The sequence below is a fragment of the Myxocyprinus asiaticus genome, chromosome 15 (genome assembly GCF_019703515.2).
Source record: "Myxocyprinus asiaticus isolate MX2 ecotype Aquarium Trade chromosome 15, UBuf_Myxa_2, whole genome shotgun sequence".
Lineage (NCBI taxonomy): Eukaryota > Metazoa > Chordata > Actinopteri > Cypriniformes > Catostomidae > Myxocyprinus > Myxocyprinus asiaticus.
Genome location: NC_059358.1, coordinates 50,307,739 through 50,327,593, shown reverse-complemented (window position 1 = coordinate 50,327,593; position 19,855 = coordinate 50,307,739). Strand labels below are relative to the sequence as shown.

Here is a 19,855-nt window from a genome sequence, read left to right as displayed (position 1 = left end):
ACAGATAGATAAAAAAGACAGACAGACAGACAGATAGATAGATAAAAGACAGACAGACAGACAGACAGACAGACAGATAAATAGATAAAAAGACAGACAGATAAAATAGACAGACAGACAGAGAGACAGAGAGACAGACAGATAAAAAGACAGACAGACAGATATATATATAGATAGATAGATAGACAGACAGACAAATAGATAGATAGATAGATAGATAGATAGATAGATAGATAGATAAAAAGACAGACAGATATATATATAGATAGATAGATAGCTAAAAAGACAGATAGACAGACAGACAGAGACAGACAGACAGACAGACAGATAAATAGATAAAAAGACAGACAGACAGATAAAACAGTCAGACAGACAGAGAGACAGAGAGACAGACACATAAAAAAACAGACAGACAGAAGATAGATAGATAAAAAGACAGACAGACAGACAGACAGACAGATAGATAGATAGATAGATAAAAAGACAGACAGACAGACAGACAGATAGATAAAAAGACAGACAGACAGATATATATATATATAGATAGATAGATAGATAGATAGATAGACAGACAAATAGATAGATAGATAGATAGATAGATAGATAGATAGATAGCTAAAAAGACAGATAGACAGACAGACAGATAAAACAGACAGACAGACAGAGAGACAGACAGACAGACAGATAAAAAAACAGACAGACAGAAGATAGATAAAAAGACAGACAGACAGACAGATAGATAGATAGATAGATAGATAAAAAGACAGACAGACAGATATATATATATATATAGATAGATAGATAGATAGATAGATAGATAAAAAGACAGACAGACAGACAGATAGATAGATAGATAGATAAAAAGACAGAGAGACAGACAGACAGACAGTCAGACAGACAGAAAGATAGATAAAAAAGACAGACAGACAGACAGATAGATAGATAAAAAGACAGACAGACAGACAGACAGACAGACAGATAAATAGATAAAAAGACAGACAGATAAAATAGACAGACAGACAGAGAGACAGACAGATAAAAAGACAGACAGACAGATATATATATAGATAGATAGATAGACAGACAGACAAATAGATAGATAAAAAGACAGACAGATATATATATATAGATAGATAGATAGATAGACAGACAGACAAATAGATAGATAGATAGATAGATAGATAGATAGATAGATAGATAGCTAAAAAGACAGATAGACAGACAGACAGAGAGACAGACAGATAAATAGATAAAAAGACAGACAGACAGAGAGACAGAGAGACAGACAGATAAAAAAACAGACAGACAGAAGATAGATAGATAAAAAGACAGACAGACAGAGAGACAGACAGACAGACAGACAGACAGATAGATAGATAAAAAGACAGACAGACAGACAGACAGATAGATAAAAAGACAGACAGACAGATATATATATATATATATAGATAGATAGATAGATAGACAGACAGATAAAAAAGACAGACAGACAGAGAGACAGAGAGACAGACAGATAAAAAAACAGACAGACAGAAGATAGATAGATAAAAAGACAGACAGACAGACAGACAGACAGATAAATAGATAAAAAGACAGACAGACAGATAAAACAGACAGACAGACAGAGAGACAGACAGACAGACAGACAGACAGATAAAAAGACAGACAGACAGACAGATAGATAGATAGATAGATAGATAGATAGATAGATAGATAGATAGATAGATAGATAGATAAAAAGACAGACAGACAGACAGACAGATAGATAGATAGATAAAAAGACAGACAGACAGACATATAGATAGATAGATAGATAGATAGATAGATAGATAGATAAAAAAACAGACAGACAGAAGATAGATAGATAAAAAGACAGACAGACAGATAGACAGATGGATATTACTGTATATGAAATAATTCAACATCCTGTTCGCCGTTCACCTCCTGGTCTCTTCAACTGATTCTGACACTCACTTTCCATGATAAGCTTCATTTCAAACTGAGGAATTAGAAGACTATCACACATGAATGGTTAGCATTTGGAAATCAGCCTCATCTGAGAAGAAAAGTAATTTTTGATACTTTTTTTTTAAAACGTGATAATTTTATATATAAAAAATATATAAAATGATATAATAATTTTTAACTTTATCATAGAGATCAGAAATAAGAAATAAGCCTTGTGCAATAGAGGGAATAATATTCGGAGTAATTTGCAGTTTATTTGACATCTTTAGGTCAAACGGTCTTGGAGTTTAATGGATTTAAAGTGACCAAATATTCTATATAAAACTACTAAATAAAAACTTAACAAATAAAAATAAAAAAATAAAAAGTTTTGTGCAATAGAGGGAATAATATTCGGAGTAATTTGCAGTTGGTTTGACATCTTCAGGTCAAGCGGTCATGAGTGTAATGTGCATGAACCCGAATATCCAACGAATATCAAACGTAAAACTAACTTTACCGCAGTGCAAAACTGACCATCTTATGCTAAACAAAAGTACATTATGTCTACATACATAATATCAACAATTATGTTTGACATTAGAATGGCAAGCAGGAAGGACTGTATTCAAATAATTTGTTGTTTATGCAACTGTGCAATCAAGCTTATAAATCTTTAAGATAAAGGATTAACTGGAACTTTTGGGAATTTTGCGTTTCATTGACTTACCCTCTGCTGCAGATGACTGCATGATGATGATGTTCAGAATGTGACTGAACTCGTGCAGTAGCGTGAAGTCTTCAGCAGGTGAATGGAGATGTGTTCATGGACAGTGTGTGTATGTGTGTAGCGTTTTGAGGAAGTTCATGCTGCCGTGTGACGAGTGTTTCTCGAGACGCTCTCAGTATTTTAAAGCTGGAAAACACCCCTAAAGCCAGAAGCGCCGCCCATCAGAGACAGAAACTCCGCCCACTTAAGTGACGCAACGAAGCGCTCTGGGGATTACGTCTCTCTCTCTCTCTCTCTCTCTCTCTCTCTCTCTCTCTCTCTCTCTCAATAGCACTGCTGCAGAAATCGACCTAAAGTCTAGTGTCTTTACAGTATATATACTGTATGCACATCCATTTTTACAATGAGTGTAATTCAAATTGCAGAACCTGTTTTAATCTAACAGCCCTGATATTTTTATTTCATGTCATCATTTCTAAAGTATAGATTTCTTCCTTCTGTGAAAAAAAGGTGAATTTTTAAAACGTTTTCACAGAGTTTATTTACTAATATTTAAGTGAATAGAGACTCTGGTCAGCAAAGTTTAAAAAAAACAAACAAAAAAAAAACAAACTATAAACCACAGTAAAAGTAATAAATATGACTCATGCACTACAGTCCAAGTCTTTTGAAACAATACAATTACCTTGTGAGATGAACAGAACAAATCTGAAGTTGACACTCAAATCAATCAAATCATATTAAAAAAGCACTTCCAACATGGCAGCCACATTGATAACATCAAACCTCATTGGTTCCCATCGCGGCTCGTGACCAAATATCATGACATAATTTTGCCAGGGCCACATTAATGCATGGGCTTACATGGGCTGAAGCCCCAGGGCTCCTGACTGAAGGAGAACCCCCAACTCTCTGGGAAGGGCCCAGCCGCGGCATCCATCACACTATTCTCGCTATTTGTGGGAGATAGATTCGCGAGAGTCGCTAATCTAAATGCGGAGATGGTGCGCAACAGAGATAGCAGTCCATGTAGCGCATGGTCTGATAGCCCCTTTTCACCGAAATTGCAATGGTTCTTGTGCTGAGCTTGTGCTCCGCTGGTTCACGGCCGGAGCAGTCTGGAGCCTATTGTAAACTGGCGGTGCTTTTCCACTGACCTGAGAGCCGAACGGTGATGTAACGGGTTACTGTCTATGTGGTAGTTTCACATGACTACCTGAAACATAAACAAACATGGCGCGTCACAGTGTGTTTGTATTCCGCTTTTACATTTTTTTTTTACATTTACATTTTTAGGACATATTTAAACATACAGATTATTGCAATCCATTGTTATTACATTGCTCAAAAAGACTGTCAGAGACGACATCTATGCTAAAGACGACAGGTAATTGTAACAGGTAAAGGTCGGGCAAGGCGGAGGCGGGAACTGGCTGAACAGTAAACATTAAGTTTTAATGTCAAACTTAACTTAAAACAAACATAAATAAACAGACACACATGCAATGTGGCTGCGTTCGTCTCTCTCTCTCGAACTGGTGTCTCCGACTCCCCTTTATCTCGCTCTCCCGCTGATCATATGATTCAGCGCTGGCCACGCCCTCCTCCTCGTCACACTCCTCCCCCGCCCGATTCAGGCCGGGGCGCCACCGGACTGAATTACTCCCCCCATCTCTTGAGGGAAGACACTGCCCTTCCGGCCGTTCTGTCAGCCGGTGGTCCACCTGCCTCCTGGGAACCTGGGGGAGAGATGAGGGGAGGCATGAGGAGAGGGAAAGGGCAAGTGGGAGACACACACACAGAGAGAGAGAGAGAGGAGAGAGAGAGAAAAACTTGCTCACCGGTCCCCAGACACGCTGTCGTCCGGTCCTCAACTGCTCCTCCACCCTCTGGCGGATGACAGCTCGCTCCTCCCCTGGCGGATGGAACAGCTCCTCCCCTTCTTGGCGGATGGCAGCAGTTCCTCCGGCTCTCGGCGGCCGGCAGTGACCCCTCCATCCTCAGGCAGACGACCATGGCTGCTCCTCTGCCGGACGGCAGCAGCGAGGACTCCGCTCTAACAGGTAAAGTTCGGGCAAGGAGGAGGCGGGAACTGGCTGAGCAGTAAACATTAAGTTTTAATGTCAAACTTAACTTAAAACAAACATAAACAAACACAGACACACATGCAATATGCCCGCATGCGTCTCTCTCTCTCTCTCTCAAACTGGCATCTCCAGCTCCCCTTTATCTCGCTCTCCCACTGATCATATGATTCAGTGCCAGCTATGCACCCTCACGGCCCGGCCATGCCCTCCTCCTCATCACAGTAATGTAATTACATTATATTGTATGAACTGTGGCTTAACTTGCTAAGTTCTGTAAACTGTTACAGTGGAATCATTATTAACATTGGTGTAGCAGATGGTTGTATTTGGATTTTTGCCATAGCATATAATATTATTGACTGAGAATCCCACCATTTTACTTAACAGATAGCCATGATCTTCCAAACTTAATGAGTAGCTGGTCAAAAATCCCCTTACAGAACAAAACAAAGCTCAAAATAAGATGACAACAGTGTAAGAAAAGCTAACACAGTTGGCAAATATAACAACTTGCTGAGATCAGCTGCAGAGGATTCACTGTTTATCACGAGTGTTACTGGCTGAATTCAATTCCCCGGTTAGTTAGCAGGCTGGTCGGTGTCCAAAACATTGTTGCTCCATCCACTGTCGCTTTTGCTTATGTCCTTCTTATGGTCCCTGTACTCCCTTAAGTGTTTTTCAATTTGTTTATGATTTGGTCAATTGTCCGACTGAAGGCAGCGTGCATAATTTCGTGCTGTATCTTCATTCTTGTAGAGTATTTTTTCCTTTGTGATCTCTCTAGTTTATCTCGGATCTTCGTAGATACCATATCGCAAGTAGAGCACTCGTTTCATCATGTTATCTGAGCGTTTTTGATGTCTGATGATTTTGTGTTTTTTTTTATTGTTGTTAGAGCGAAGAAGTACTCCTTGCTGCAGACTGTAGCTACTGTTATTGTTTGGAAAAACTTTACCATGGTGACGAAACATTATCCTGCCCTCCATCCCCTGACATAATAGGTTCCTGCATAGAAACCAGCAAGCTTTTGGGGCCGGTGTCGAGCCAGGTTTTTGGCCCCGGAATGGCCTTTTCTGTGGTGGAAATGCGCGGAACAGTTTGAGAATTCACATCGCCCCAGGAACCCGCACCTGAACAATATCAGTGGAAAAGGGCTAAAAGAGTAACCCCCCATGCTAAGATGACTGGTAGGGCCCAATGGAGGGGTAAGCCCAGAGACTGGCCACTTCTGTTCAAATGAATGGGAGAAATTGGAATGCTCAGCCAAGGAGCTCTGAGCGCCCAACGTTCAACGGACCTAGAAAGGAAGTCCCGCCTTACAGTTAAAAGGGCCAATCACCTTTTAGATACAGACATAATCTGTCAATCAACTTTAGAATGCGCATTCGCATTAGCTATACAAACCGGGAAAATTGCGTTTTTTAGTGTAATATGAGGTAAAGAATCACAATTTATGATTCCAGTATTGTCAGATTTTATTGTTGATTTGAAATATGTTCTTTGATTGTAATCTTGACCAACCGTTTTTGAGATTTTGGCCTTTCTTCATTCAGGTAGATAGAAGCTGCACTGGCATGACTAGAATTAGCGTCCCGAGAGCGATCCAAAGATGGCCGACAGTGGACTGACTTGCTAGAAAGACTTTGGTAAGCCCCAGAGCCCTGCGGTACCTTAATGTGGCCCTGCATGTTGCACATTTGGTCACGAGACGTGATGAGAACCAATGAGGTTTGATGTTATTGATGAGTTACCATTCATTTACAGAACTGTACACAACTGTTCCTTTAAGTGTCCTGCAGGGAACACTTACCCTAGTTTGGCAATACTAGCATGCTGTAAAACATTTTTGGTCATACAAAAATAAGTAACAAAAACAATTATATAAACATGCAGGTGTTGAACTCTTTTTCTCTTTTTTATCGTCTCTCTTCAGTATTGTTCAAACGTCTGTTTCCTGCTGTTTAGGCGGGTCACTTGGAAACTAGTGGCAATTTTCCGCTCTGGGGGTATTTCCGTACTAGGGTGAGATGGAGAAATTGAGACTATGAGTTTAATTCATACCGGCATAAATAGCAGAATAGCAAAAAATACATATAGAGAACACACATACATAGAGAGAGACTGTGGATGTTTAACCAGAACTGACAATAAAAGATCAGACATGAGTGCTGTGATTCATGCCACATTTATAGATATTCAGTGTGTGATTCAAATAGTCCAGTGACCGGTCTTTAATGTAGTAAAGGAAGAGTCACATGACGAGGACCCAGTATCTCTCCATTTACAGTATAGACTGAAATTATCTCTTGGCCCTTTTCTCTAATGCACACAGAATATTCACTCCACTGGACTTATTAAGGATCTGGTTCTGTCTGAAATGTCTTAAAAGTGCACTCAGTCATTTTATGCAGAATGACTATTTTGCACTAGGTGTAAATAACACCTGCTGCACAATGTGGCTGTTTGCACTCAAATATTCTGGTGGAAACACAGAGATTGAAGACAAACTGCACCCCAAGTGATGTTGCAACAGCATAGTGTATAGAGACGGAGTGGATGTGTTTTTTCGATTCCCCCTTTTGTCTCACTTTTTCCCATCATGTTTCCTGTCTCAACTCTTAATATTTTCTTTAATATTAGGGTAAGATGGGAGAAGATGCCCCCCGAGGTAAGATGATAACCCCCCCCCCCCTTTTCTCTTGACCCTAGATGGCACTAAATCTCATCTCAGCACCTTTATTGACCATCTGAGCTCCTCTTAATCTTGATATTTCATCTGAATATAAACATTTGTGAGATTTATTACATCCAAACTGTTATCAGGTTAAATGATCACATTTTTCGTCACTGGAAAACAGTGATCTGTGACATTATATTATGCTGGATATTAAAAGTTTGTATGTCTATTTGTTAATGGGGGATCTGTGGACACAGTCATGTATATAGATTTTTGGAGTAAAACATATTGTTTTTATTTTGTAGTGACAAGATAAAGTTAGACCTTTGGGGTATTATTCAACTAAATTGTGAAAATAAACAATTACATAAAATATTTGATTTTATATTTTACTTTAAATTTCAAAAATACATTTCTAAGAATGACATCAGATGTATTTTATACATGCTATAAAAATCGGATGACACCTGGGACAAGTTTTCCCTGGGGGGCTTCTTGCCTGTAGTGGGGTAAGATGGCCCCTTTTCATAATTTTTAATTTTATGCTATGACAACAAAATTAGCACATGTTTCTGTTTATTTCCCTTGATAATATGTTGGATGAAGCAACATCATCCTGTACATGCTAAAAGTTTATCTATATATGATACAATTTAAAAGTAAATGAACATTGTTCTTGGGGGGGGGGGGGGGGTATCTTACCCCATCTTACCTTACTATAATAATACATAAAAACGAATAAAGGTTGATTTCCTCGCAGTGATTTGTTCACGGTGATGGTCGGGGAGCTGAGCGAAAGGTTTGTTCCTGGTAAAATTAACCATGGTTTTATTATAGTTATATTATAGTAACTATGTTTTTTTTTTGTCGGAAGCCATAGTTTTAATGCAATTAACCATCGTCTTACTACAGTTATATGGTGTTAAGATAAGAACCATGTTTATATTTGTGTTTGCAATGATTTTACTTCAAAATATCATGGTGATGCTATTGTTACTGTAGAAAAAACATGGTTACCACTGGGGTGCTAATAGCATCTAACACTATTTCCACTTAGTGCAAAGAAGATGCTTTTTGTTGCTGTTTACTCTGCAAATTGCATCTGCATTTTTTATGTTGTGCTGGCCGAGATTGTGGTTGTATTGGCCTTACACTGACACTTAGCGGTGTGAAAGCAGCATCACGTAAAAGCAGAAGTGTCATCGTTGAAATGCAGGTAGAAATGAGCAGGCACCCATGATTAGTTTAATAGAGAATGAATTCAGTTTGTGAAAAGTGTTCAATAATGGAGGCGTAATATTTGGCTGTTCCTGTGACCGTGACATGGAGTTCCGCATGAGGGACCCACTCCAGAGAGGGGGTTCAGCTAAAAAACGGCAGCTGACAGCAGGGGTTGCGTTAACAGAAAATTCTCGGCATTTACCGATTTGTTTCGAAAGATTGACGGATAATTTCGAATGCCGTTCGTCATTTTTACAGATAAAAAAAAAGGAAAACATTTTCACCTAGTGCGTCACTTTTGACTTCATTGTCTCTCTCACACACTGCGTGTGTGTGTGTGCGTGCGCCGTGTTTATTGCCTGATAAATGCTTATTTGCACCATTAACACTTAGTATGCGTCTCTTTTGACCGACTGTGTTCGGATTTCGAGGAGAGGTCTGAATAATTGACTGCATATCAGTCATTGCGTTAGCGCGGTAACCTACTGCATGATCAGTGTATCACTTTATTAATAAAGCACAAAAAAGTATAGTAACAAAATGAAAGCGCGAAAAAGTTTTTCAGCCAATTACTTGCATTTAATCTAAGTGCAAACATTAGCCTAGGTTTAGCGCATAATTGTCAGTTATTTTACTGATGGGATGGGATGAATATAGTATCAAAATTATTCACCAATTTGAACAATGTCATACATGCATTTTACTATCCACACACAAATGCCTTTCAACTTGTTTCTGTGAAATTCAGAATTTAATGTGCAGCAATTTGTACAAATAGAGAAATATTTGTGAATGCAAATGTTCCTTTTTGTAAATGTAACACAATTTGTTTGTCTAACCAAAGGAGGATGTTCCAAATTAAACACAAAATGGCCTTGTGATGCATTGAATGTGCATTTGTGGATCAACTGACATGCGTGCATTCATTGACATGTTCTTGTGTCTATTCTGTTTTATTTATATGAATTTTGAGACTTTTGTTTAGATTTTTTTTTTCCATGGCCGACACACAAACAACTACGAATGAATAGGTCTTAAATTCATTCATAAATGTGGGCAATTCTACCCATCAATTTGGGAGAACTTCACAAATGCGTGTTATTAGCCTTATACAAATATCTTTTTACTTGTGACTGTGTAATTTATTATTAAATAAATATGCAGCTGTTTGTACAAGTAGAGACATATTTGTGAATAGAAATGTTACCTTTTGTACAATTAAATCACAGTTTGTTTATGCCATCAAATGAAGATGTTCCAAATTAAACAAAAAATGGCCTTGTGAAGCATTGGATGTGCATTTGTGGATCATGTGACACTTGTGCATTCATTGACATGTTTTTGTGTCTATTCTGTTTTATTAATCTTGATTTTGAGACTTTTATTTAGCTTTTTTTTTTTTTTTTTTTTTACCATGGCCGACCCACACACAAACAACTACCAATGAATAAGTCCTAAATTTATCCATAAATTTGGGAAAATTTCACAAATGCATGTTATTAACCTTAAATATCTTTTTACTTGTGCCAGTGTAATTTATTATTTAATGAATGTGCAGCTATTTGTACAAATAGAGACATATTTGTGAATAGAAATGTTCCCTTTTGTACAAATAAGTTACAGTTTGTGGATGCAACCAAATGAAGATGTTCCAAATGAAACAAAATGGTCTTGTGAAGTATCGAATGTGCATTTGTGGATCAAGTGACGTGCGCATTCATTGACGTCTTTTTGTGTGTTTTCTGTTTCATTCATTTGAATTTTGAGACTTCCTTCCCGCTGGTTTTGCTTTGCACGTTCCACACACAAGTATCTATAGATCCACACGTAACTTTGTTTAATAAAAGCAGCTACCACTAGATGGTGGTCTCATTTTACAGATGTACCATCAGGCGGGGCGTGGTTTATTCACAAGGTCACTTGGCATGCACAGTTTACAAGTGCCACTTCAAACAAACAGCACCTGAGATCAGCAGAAAGAATCAATTTTTCTCATATATAACCAAGGATAATGTCTTGCAACATTGTAAAAGGCAAAAAAAGCCAATTTTAGAGTGTAAGTCCTGGTGACTACGTTTGTGTGACATGTCAGTAGCTTTCTAGTCAATAGGATTCCAACATCTGGCTCACCGTGTCTTTGTTCCAGGTCAGCATTAGAGACTGCTACTTCAATCTTAACTACATTTCTAGACTGAAATTCCTGTCCACGCAATGTGAAATATCAGTTTGTGTAGTCAAAGCATGAGTACAGTTCTTAATGTAGTATCCATTAGGGCTGGGCGGAATGGCGATATATATCGTGGCGATGGAATAAAGTGTCAATCGGTAGAAATATTTCTATATCGTGGTATGCAATATCTGTGCATGCAATGCTCCAATTGGCTGAAGGTGAGACTGATAGTGAGAGAGACAAACAAACAAACACAGAGATAGATGAACAAACAGAATGCAGGATGACTCCAAAACAAGTCAAACACAGGAGGAGGAATATATTTTTGCATTAAAAGGTGCGGTCTCACATTACTGTATGAGAGCCCTGTTTATGACACGTTTGGGGAGAAAGAACGCGCCTCAGCTGCTGTTAATTACCATTGACACCTTTTCTACTGACTGTTCTCCCGCAAGCACAGAGAGAGAAGCGACTGCAATTACATCAGGAATTAATAAATAACACATTTGTCAACAGTGCATTTATATCAAGTAGACTATATAGTTACCAAAATGGTTTCCAGTATCTAATGAAAGACAAAATCCAAAACAAACCTGTGAAGGAGGGCTTTGCTTCAGAATCAAAGTAAATGCTTATATTCTTGTATTGAAAAGTGATGCAGAGTAGATAAAGCAGATCAATATTATTTTTAATATTTATTTATTGATAAAGTTTTTCATTGTAATGGACACGATTTTAGATAAAAAGGAACTTATTATTTCCATCACTTCACTTCCATCAAAATGTGTAGGCTATATTCTATATCATACATATCTTTATTGATATATCTTTAAAAATGTTAATTATTTTACCATATACTTTGTTGCTTATAATGTCCACCCCTATTACATGGTTATTTAACTGTTTCTTTTTTTCTTTTTTCTTTTTTTTAGGAAAAAGTATTATATTGTGATATATACCATTACTGTGATATTGAATTTTGGTCATATCACCCACCCCTACCCAAACACCTGGTACTGCTGCATCCTGACACGTTCAGATGCTGTTATTTCTTGGGCTCATTTAACACAATACGATTATCCAAACCTTACTACATTGTTTTGAATTTTTTATTGAGAGAAATAAAAAGCATTAATGCTGAAGAACAGCAGCACAGCTAGAAATGCCTTTACAAAACATAAATCATGATAACAGACATACCATAGATAACTTTATATTTAGGTTTGTACAAGATCTGCTGTTTTAAGAATTTTTTTTCATGTTATGTAAATGTATTTAATGAAAACTATTTTTCCAATAAGGCTATAAAAATGAATTTCAAAAGCATTCTTTATCACTTTTGTGTTGTGATGGCAGACCAGTTCAGTGTAGGACTGGGTGGTATTAGGGCTGCTCGATTATGGCAAAAATCATAATCATGATTATTTTGGTCAGTATTGAGATCATGATTATTTAACACGATTACTCATTGACTTTGGAAACATCATGCATTTATTGAACTTTTTTTTTTTTTTTTTTTTTTAAACGTGTCTTTTTAACGGTTTATTTCCTTGAACTTGAAATGTAAACTGCACTGGGTAGGGAAGGAGGCTATTGTAAAATGATAATTATATTATGTATGGTAGTCAAATAAAGGAAAGCCTTCAGCAATAATTTACAGCAGAGGTGCTCACACTTCTATGGAATGAGATCTACTTTTTCATTACGTTATTGCAGCAAAATCTACCATGTACAATAAAGGCTATACATTATCACGATACCATAATTTCAGTAGTCGGTAGTGAAATTTGACGATTCTCAATACCAGCTTCAAAACCACAACAAATAAAAACACTAACTAATATGTTAATCATGGAAGAATGATTTCAAGTTCTTAAGTAATTATTCAAGACTAACAGTCAGTTATAAAATAACTATAAAAAACAGCAATGAATAGAAAAAGATTAAAAATAATAGAACAAAAAAATACAAATTAAGAAAATTAAATGTTTTTTTAACAGCTTTAAACATTTTCAACAGCAGTAGGCTATCAAGTATTCAAGGAAACATTCAGAATGAAATGCAACATAAAACTACTACTGGTCTTCACTGTATGATTATAATACATTAATACTTTTTAAAGCTACTAAAGTTACTCAGTAAAGAGCAGTGAGTGTTTTCTCGTTTTCTTGTTATGATTGTTTGATTATTATAATGACACACTAGACAGCAGCATTAGCTTACATTTATACTTACAAGTCTGACATTTTAATACAAATTTGCTTTTTTCTCAGCTGTTTACATTCACTTTAGACATCACTATCTGTGTTTACATGAATACCTCACCAAGACGGGCATTTTGGCGGAATTTTGAATGTATTTGACCGTTCAGGAACACACACGCATGTTCAGCACACACACATACGCTGCCTGTCAATCAAACAGGGCACAGCTGTTACTAGATCGCTAGCGAATTATAAAATTACGTGCTCTGGATTATTTTCAACAGCAGAATAAGAATATGAACTTTCTAATAAGTGACACAGGCCTAGGCTATCACAAAGATCGCTGGTTATTTTTCCGTTATTGATGTTTTAATCAGTCTGCTTGTACAGTCGGGCAAGTAAAAATCTTTCACTTGCCCCTTCAAAAATCCACTTTTCCCGGACAAGCGTTAATGTCGAGCCCTGATTAAATATTGTATTTTTCTTCTGCAGTATAGTTCCTAAAGTAAATGTGTGTTGTTTTAAGGTTTTAGATATTATTTTGCAAAAAAAAAAAAAAAAAAAAAAAAAAAGAATAATCAAAACAAAAAAAAAAATTTCCCAGTGTATAATGGGCTAAGACTTAGGCCTGTCACGATAACTACTTTTGTTGGACGATATATTGTCCCAGGAATAATTGCGATAAATGAAATTATTGTCATTTTAAGACCATTTTATGCCAGTGATATAATGATAATATAATAGCATAATAATGCAAGTACACTCTTTCAAAGAGCAATGAACTTTTAATTCTTTTTATTTTTTGTTTTATTTTTTGATTTTCTCCCCAAATTGGCATGCCCAATTCCCAATGCTCTCCTGGTCCTCGTGGTGGCATAGTGACTCAATCCGGGTGGTGGAGGACGAATCTCAGTTGCTTCCGCATCATGTGGCTTGTTGAGCGTGTTACCACAGAGACCTAGCACGTGTGGAGGCTTAACGCTATTCTCCGCGGCATCCACGCACAACTCACCACACGCCCCACCGAGAGCGAGAACCACATAATAGTGACCACGAGGAGGTTAACTCATCGTGACTCTACCCACCCTAGCAACCGGGCCAATTGGTTGCTTAGGAAGCCTGACTGGAGTCACTCAGCATGCCCTGGATTCGAACTGAACTTTTAATTCTTAAGAATATTCAGACATTGGAATCGGAATGTCAAAAAAAAAATTTACGTCGGGAAGGCCCCTCTTCATCTCCAACTGCGGTTTTTGTTCACAGCTCGGAAAATTGGATGGAATGGTTATGTTTTAGATGAGCTTTTAGATTACAGGGCTCGACATTAAGCATTGTGATGTGCTTGTCCTTCGGACAAGTAAATTGGTCATTCACTTTAAAAAAGTTACTTGTCCGGAAAGAAAAATTATTATTATTTTTTTTTTTTGCTGTTGTGTTTTCTAAAATTAGCAGTAAAAATTGTTGTTTAAGAACAAAATGCATTAAAATTCTAACGAATCCTGAGAAAGTACCCTGTTTATTTAATACAGTATGTGGGTCGTTGACAAATAACTGTGAACTTTTATCATGATTGAAGATTTATCAACATATGAAAATTAATCAACAACCCCACACCTTTATACTTAACATGTGTTCTCTAGAAACATGTACCCTGCGATTCATAAGTCTTAAATCCCTGAAAAACACATAGAGACATTTGGCATGTTCCAGCAGGATATCAAATGTCAGATGGAACAACCCACCAAAAAAATCATAATATTCATGACATAAAAATTAATAGTATTTGTTACAATTATTTTACCTCAACAAATATATATATATTTTTTTATATATATTTAAATAATATAATATATATATAAAAATTGAATCAGGTGTAAGGAAAATATGATACTAATTTTTACTTGATGGTTGTACGACCTGACGTTTTAGTTATTAAATAAAAAAATTGGATGTGTTCAAAATGTTTGTATGTTCAAAACCACATGAAACAAACATAAACATAGTATAGTATTACAGTTCTAAGATGTATTTTTTGACTGACCCAAGTATTTTAAAGTCAGATAATATATTTTCATTTTATGTATATTGTTAAAATTATAGTGTTTATATTGCCATTTTATTTTTATGTTTGTATATTATTACGTTACAATTGACTGATTCACATGGCAGAGAATACCTGTATAGGTCAGAAAGAGCTCCAGAGAGATGAAGATGAGAGATATAACAGGTGTTTAAACGTTTCTCTTCATCCTGCAGCAGGTAGCATTACACAAAGCATTTTTGCTATTTCTGCAGTTCTTGTCAAAGGTGTTGTATTATAACTTATGACGGAGGCTGCAAACCTGGATCACTCCAACGTTATGCGCTTGCAACTTGACAGCTTTGTTGTTAGTTGTGATAGTTTTATCGCATCGCTCTCTTAACACAGGCGCAGTATAATGACATTCACATGTCGAAAAATGCGTCCACTTCGCACGCTCACACCAAATTCAAAAATCGCTGCTGCACGAGAGACGGAGAAGGACGTGCAAAAGTGGATTTCCTGTATTCGTGCAGATTCTGGAATTAATACAAAGACAATACTCAGAATCCTGCGCAGAATTTCAGACACTGTAGATTATTTTCAACAGCAGGATATGTTTTTGTTTTTTTTAAATAAGTGATACAGGCATACGCTAAATCACAAATAAACCCGGTATTTTTTAATCATTATTAAGGTTTCAATCTTAACTGAAGTAAAATTCACTTTGACTTACCCTTGCAAAAATCCACTTGTCCCGGATAAGCGTTAATGTCGAGCCCTGAGTTGTATTGCCACATTTCATTGTCACTGTTTTTAAACAAAGTCAACATACCGGCTCGTTCATGTTAATGGGCTCTCCTCTCTCATTCAGCTTAAAGCCAAAATGTTCTCACACCAGAGCTGTTGAATGCGGCTCTGAAACTAAGTCCATTTGGACTTATTCTTCCAAACTTTCTGGCTGGAATTATGCAGTCGTCGGGAAAAACACCTATTAAAACACCTAACGACTCGAGTAACATGTAATCTTCACCTGTCGCTGTCCGCTCTGTGTGTGTGTGTGTGTGTGGAGCTGCCTGAGCCCCGCCTCCGACACAGAGTGGATGACAGCACAGACGCAGCGTGACTGGCTAAAATGTTGATTACATTCATTCTTATGTAAACAAACACACATGTAAACACAATAGGCAATATCGAGGTCAGCAAAAATGATCGAGGTCATGTCCATATATCATACAATAATTCAATATCGTAATTGTCGTGACAGGCCTATTAAGACTACACATCGCTTGCATGTCAAAAACCCTGAGTCCGTAGTGTGACCAGCTAATGCAATGTCTCGTTCCCTTCATCTCAGGGAACCAAGGTTACATACATAACCGAGACATTCCCTTTACGATTCAGTACAGTTGACATTGCATCACTTAAGCTGACGCTCACTTAACACGTCTGGACTGCAAGAACCATTCATCAAGGCGAGATTTCCTTGTCAGTGGCACATACACACTCCTCGCACTGTCTGGCCATTCTCTGTTGATCTCTCTCATCAATAAGGCGTTTCCATCTGCAGAACTGGCCCTCATTGGATGTTTTTTGTTTTTGCCACCATTCAGAGGAAATTCTAGAGACTTTTGTGTGTGAAAATCCTAGGAGATGAGCAGTTACAGAAATTCTCAAACCAGCCTGTCTGGCACCAACAATCATCCATGCGATTATCTAATCAGCTATTCATGTGGCAGCAGTGCAGTGCATAAAATCATGCAGATACGGGTTAGGAGCTTCAGTTAATGTTCACATCAACAATCAAAATGGGGAAAAAATGTCATCTCAGTGATTTGGACCATGGCATGATTGTTGGTGCCAGAAGGGCTAATTTGAGTATTTCTGTAATTGCTGATCTCCTGGGATTTTCACACACAACAGTCTCTAGAATTTACTCCGAATGGTGCCAAAACCAAAAAACATCCAGTGAGAGGGGCAGTTCTGTGGACGGAAATGCCTTGTTGATGAGAGAGGTCAACAAAGAATGGCCAGACTGGTTCGAACTGACAAAGTCTGTGGTAACTCCGATAACTCCGATAATAAAATTGCAGTGAGAAGAATAGGTTGGCACTGTTTTGACGGCACGAGTGGGACCTACACAATATTAGGCAGGTGGTTTTAATGTTGTGGCTGATTGGTGTATATACGTATATACACACAATATCAACAATAGCTTATAAGAGGGGGGCCTGGGTAGCTCAGTGAGTATTGACGCTGACTACTACCCCTGGAGTCGCGAGTTTGAATCCAGGGTGTGCTGAGTGACTCCAGCCAGGTCTCCCAAGCAACCAAATTGGCCCGGTTGCTAGGCAGGGTAGAGTCACATGGGGTAACCTCCTCGTGGTCACGATTAGGGGTTCTCGCTCTCAATGGGGCACATGATAATTTGAGTGTGGATCGCAGAGAGTAGCATGAGCCTCCCGTCCTGTGGGTCTCCGCCATGTCATGCACAACGAGCCACGAGATAAGATGCGCGGATTGACAGTCTCAGAAGTGGAGGCAACTGAGACTTGTCCTCCGTCACCTGGATTGAGGTTAGTAAATGTGCCACCATGAGGACCTACTAAGTAGTGGGAATTGGGCATTCCAAATTGGGAGAAAAGGGGATAAAAAACAACAACAACAAAAAAAAACAATAGCTTATTGTTAAAGGATACAAAACTCCTGGCAAAGCACTGCGGGGAATCAGTATGCTGAAGTGGCCCGTTCACCAGCGAAGCATCAAGCGGCGAGGTGGAGACGAGGAGCGGGGAATCTTCTCGTTGCTGTGAAGATCCTGCTCTCTGACTCATGTATGTCAATGGCGAAGTAGTAGAAGGCTTCTAGACGAGAGATGAATCGCTGTCTTGAAGGAAGAAAATTTTGAGGAATGGTGTTTGCGCGCCCCCTTTTATACCAGACAGCTTCACACTTAAAGGAATAGTTCACCCAAAAATGAAAATTTGCTGATAATTTACTCACCCTCAGACAATCCAAGATGTATCTGTTTTCTTTCTTCATCAAAACAGAATTTGAGGTCACGTGACGCCATGCGAAGAGCAGACGTGTGAGCGATGATCTCTGCGCACTTTGCTAGTTTTTTATTATTTATAATCCAGTGAGATTCGATACACCTAGTTACATATTTGTTCTTTGAGGTAAACATGGCAAAGAAGTCAAAATCCTGAAGCTGAAACCTCTGATGGGCCTGCAGACCGGGGACTCGATTTGGATGGTGCGGTGGGGGAGATTCAACGGCAACTGTCCAACATGTCTGTGATGCTGACGAAGGTTGTTGTTGACTTGGAGGATCTCGCTGTAATACGTCGATCGATTATGGAGATGGAAACAATTCTCTGAGTTGGTTACAAGAGTGGCAGATGTTGAGAAACGGATTGATTATCTGGAGTCATCGGAAAGGGAATTATCCGCTAATCCGCTCGCGACCAAAATAAATGTGGAAAACATTTTGAAAAAACTGGAAGAATTCGAAAATAGGAGCCGAAGAAATAATGTATGGATTGTTGGAATTCCTGAGCATGAAGAAGGCAGAGATATGGTGAAATTCCTAGACGAGCTCTTCCCGAGTCTGCTCGACATAACAGGCCATAAGCTGGAAATCGAGCAAGCTCACAGAGTCCCGGCTCGCAGATCTGCTGAAGGGGACAGGCCGGATCAATTCTGGCCAAATTTTTTAAATCATCCAATAAAGATCTCGTGTTGCACGAGGCGAGGAGCAAAGGAAAGCTTTCTTGGAAGAATCACAATATTTTCTTGTTCCCGGATTTTGCGAATTCGACGAGAGAAATGCGATCGATTCGAGGAGTGTAAGAAACTCATGCATCAACGGAAGATCACTTTTGCACTGATGAGATATAAAGGATGGCCGCAAAGTATTTATGTGTCCCAAACAAGCACTGTCCTTCATAAATACATTGGAGTGAGTAAGCCATTTGGTGTTTCTCATGTGAGTGGATTGACTCGCTGAACATACACTCGACTGCCTGAGGAAGCTGGGCACCATTTTTGTTTCTGTTTGTGTTGGTTCCGCCTAGAAGCTGGAGTTTTCTTTTGTGAAATAACACTTCTCCTTCAAGAAACTTATGCATTGACACAAAATATCTGCATGCCCTCACAAAGGATGTCTTTTATAAAGTTGATGGACTGAGTAAGTCATGGTGTATATTTTCATGCGGCCTCCGAGTGAATTTGACTCTTGACCATCCGAGGAACTGGGACACCTGTTTTGTTTCTTTTTGTGCTGGTTCTGCCTAGCGGCTGGAGTTTGTTTTGTGGAATAACACTGCTTTGGGACAGTTGTGGATGAATCTGTTCGTTCCTTGTGCTTATGCCTCATGTTGGCTGGAGTTTGTTTTGTGGAGTATTTTTGCGGGACATTGGAATGATTATGCCATTTGCTGCACTCATAAACAGCCGGCTCACTGAACACTTTGTCTGTCCGAGGAAACTGAACGGCTTTATATCGGTTGGAATTTGTTTTGTGGAGGAACACACCTTCGAGACAGTTCTGTAAATGAATCTACACATTCTTTGTGTTTATTCTGCCTGTTGGCTGGGGTTTGTTTTACAAAGTATTTTCTGTTATGTAATTTTGCCTTACAAAATTTGTGCAGAAGCACAGGACTTGAGCAATCCGATGGCAAAGTTGTCGTGGGGGCTTTCGTAGGCGCACATGGACCTTTTGAGTTCAGAGGGATTGACGGCGGTTGGCGCTGTCGTACGTGGGGTTAATGCGCACGTTTTTCTTTTTTCTGTTT

The 19,855-nt window shown here is 38.4% G+C and overlaps 1 protein-coding gene across 2 annotated transcripts in view; it reads right to left on the bottom strand.

The window, feature by feature from the left end:
• Nucleotides 1-2,818, bottom strand: part of LOC127452525 (nuclear factor of activated T-cells, cytoplasmic 1-like) — a 126,635-nt gene extending 123,817 nt beyond the window's left edge. For both annotated transcript variants that reach the window (XM_051718031.1, XM_051718033.1), the window contains exon 1: nucleotides 2,678-2,818. In XM_051718031.1, the coding sequence (XP_051573991.1) occupies nucleotides 2,678-2,699 (22 nt within the window). In that variant the 5' untranslated portion in view covers nucleotides 2,700-2,818. The remainder of the gene's footprint in view (nucleotides 1-2,677) is intronic.
• Nucleotides 2,819-19,855: the final 17,037 nt, after the last annotated feature.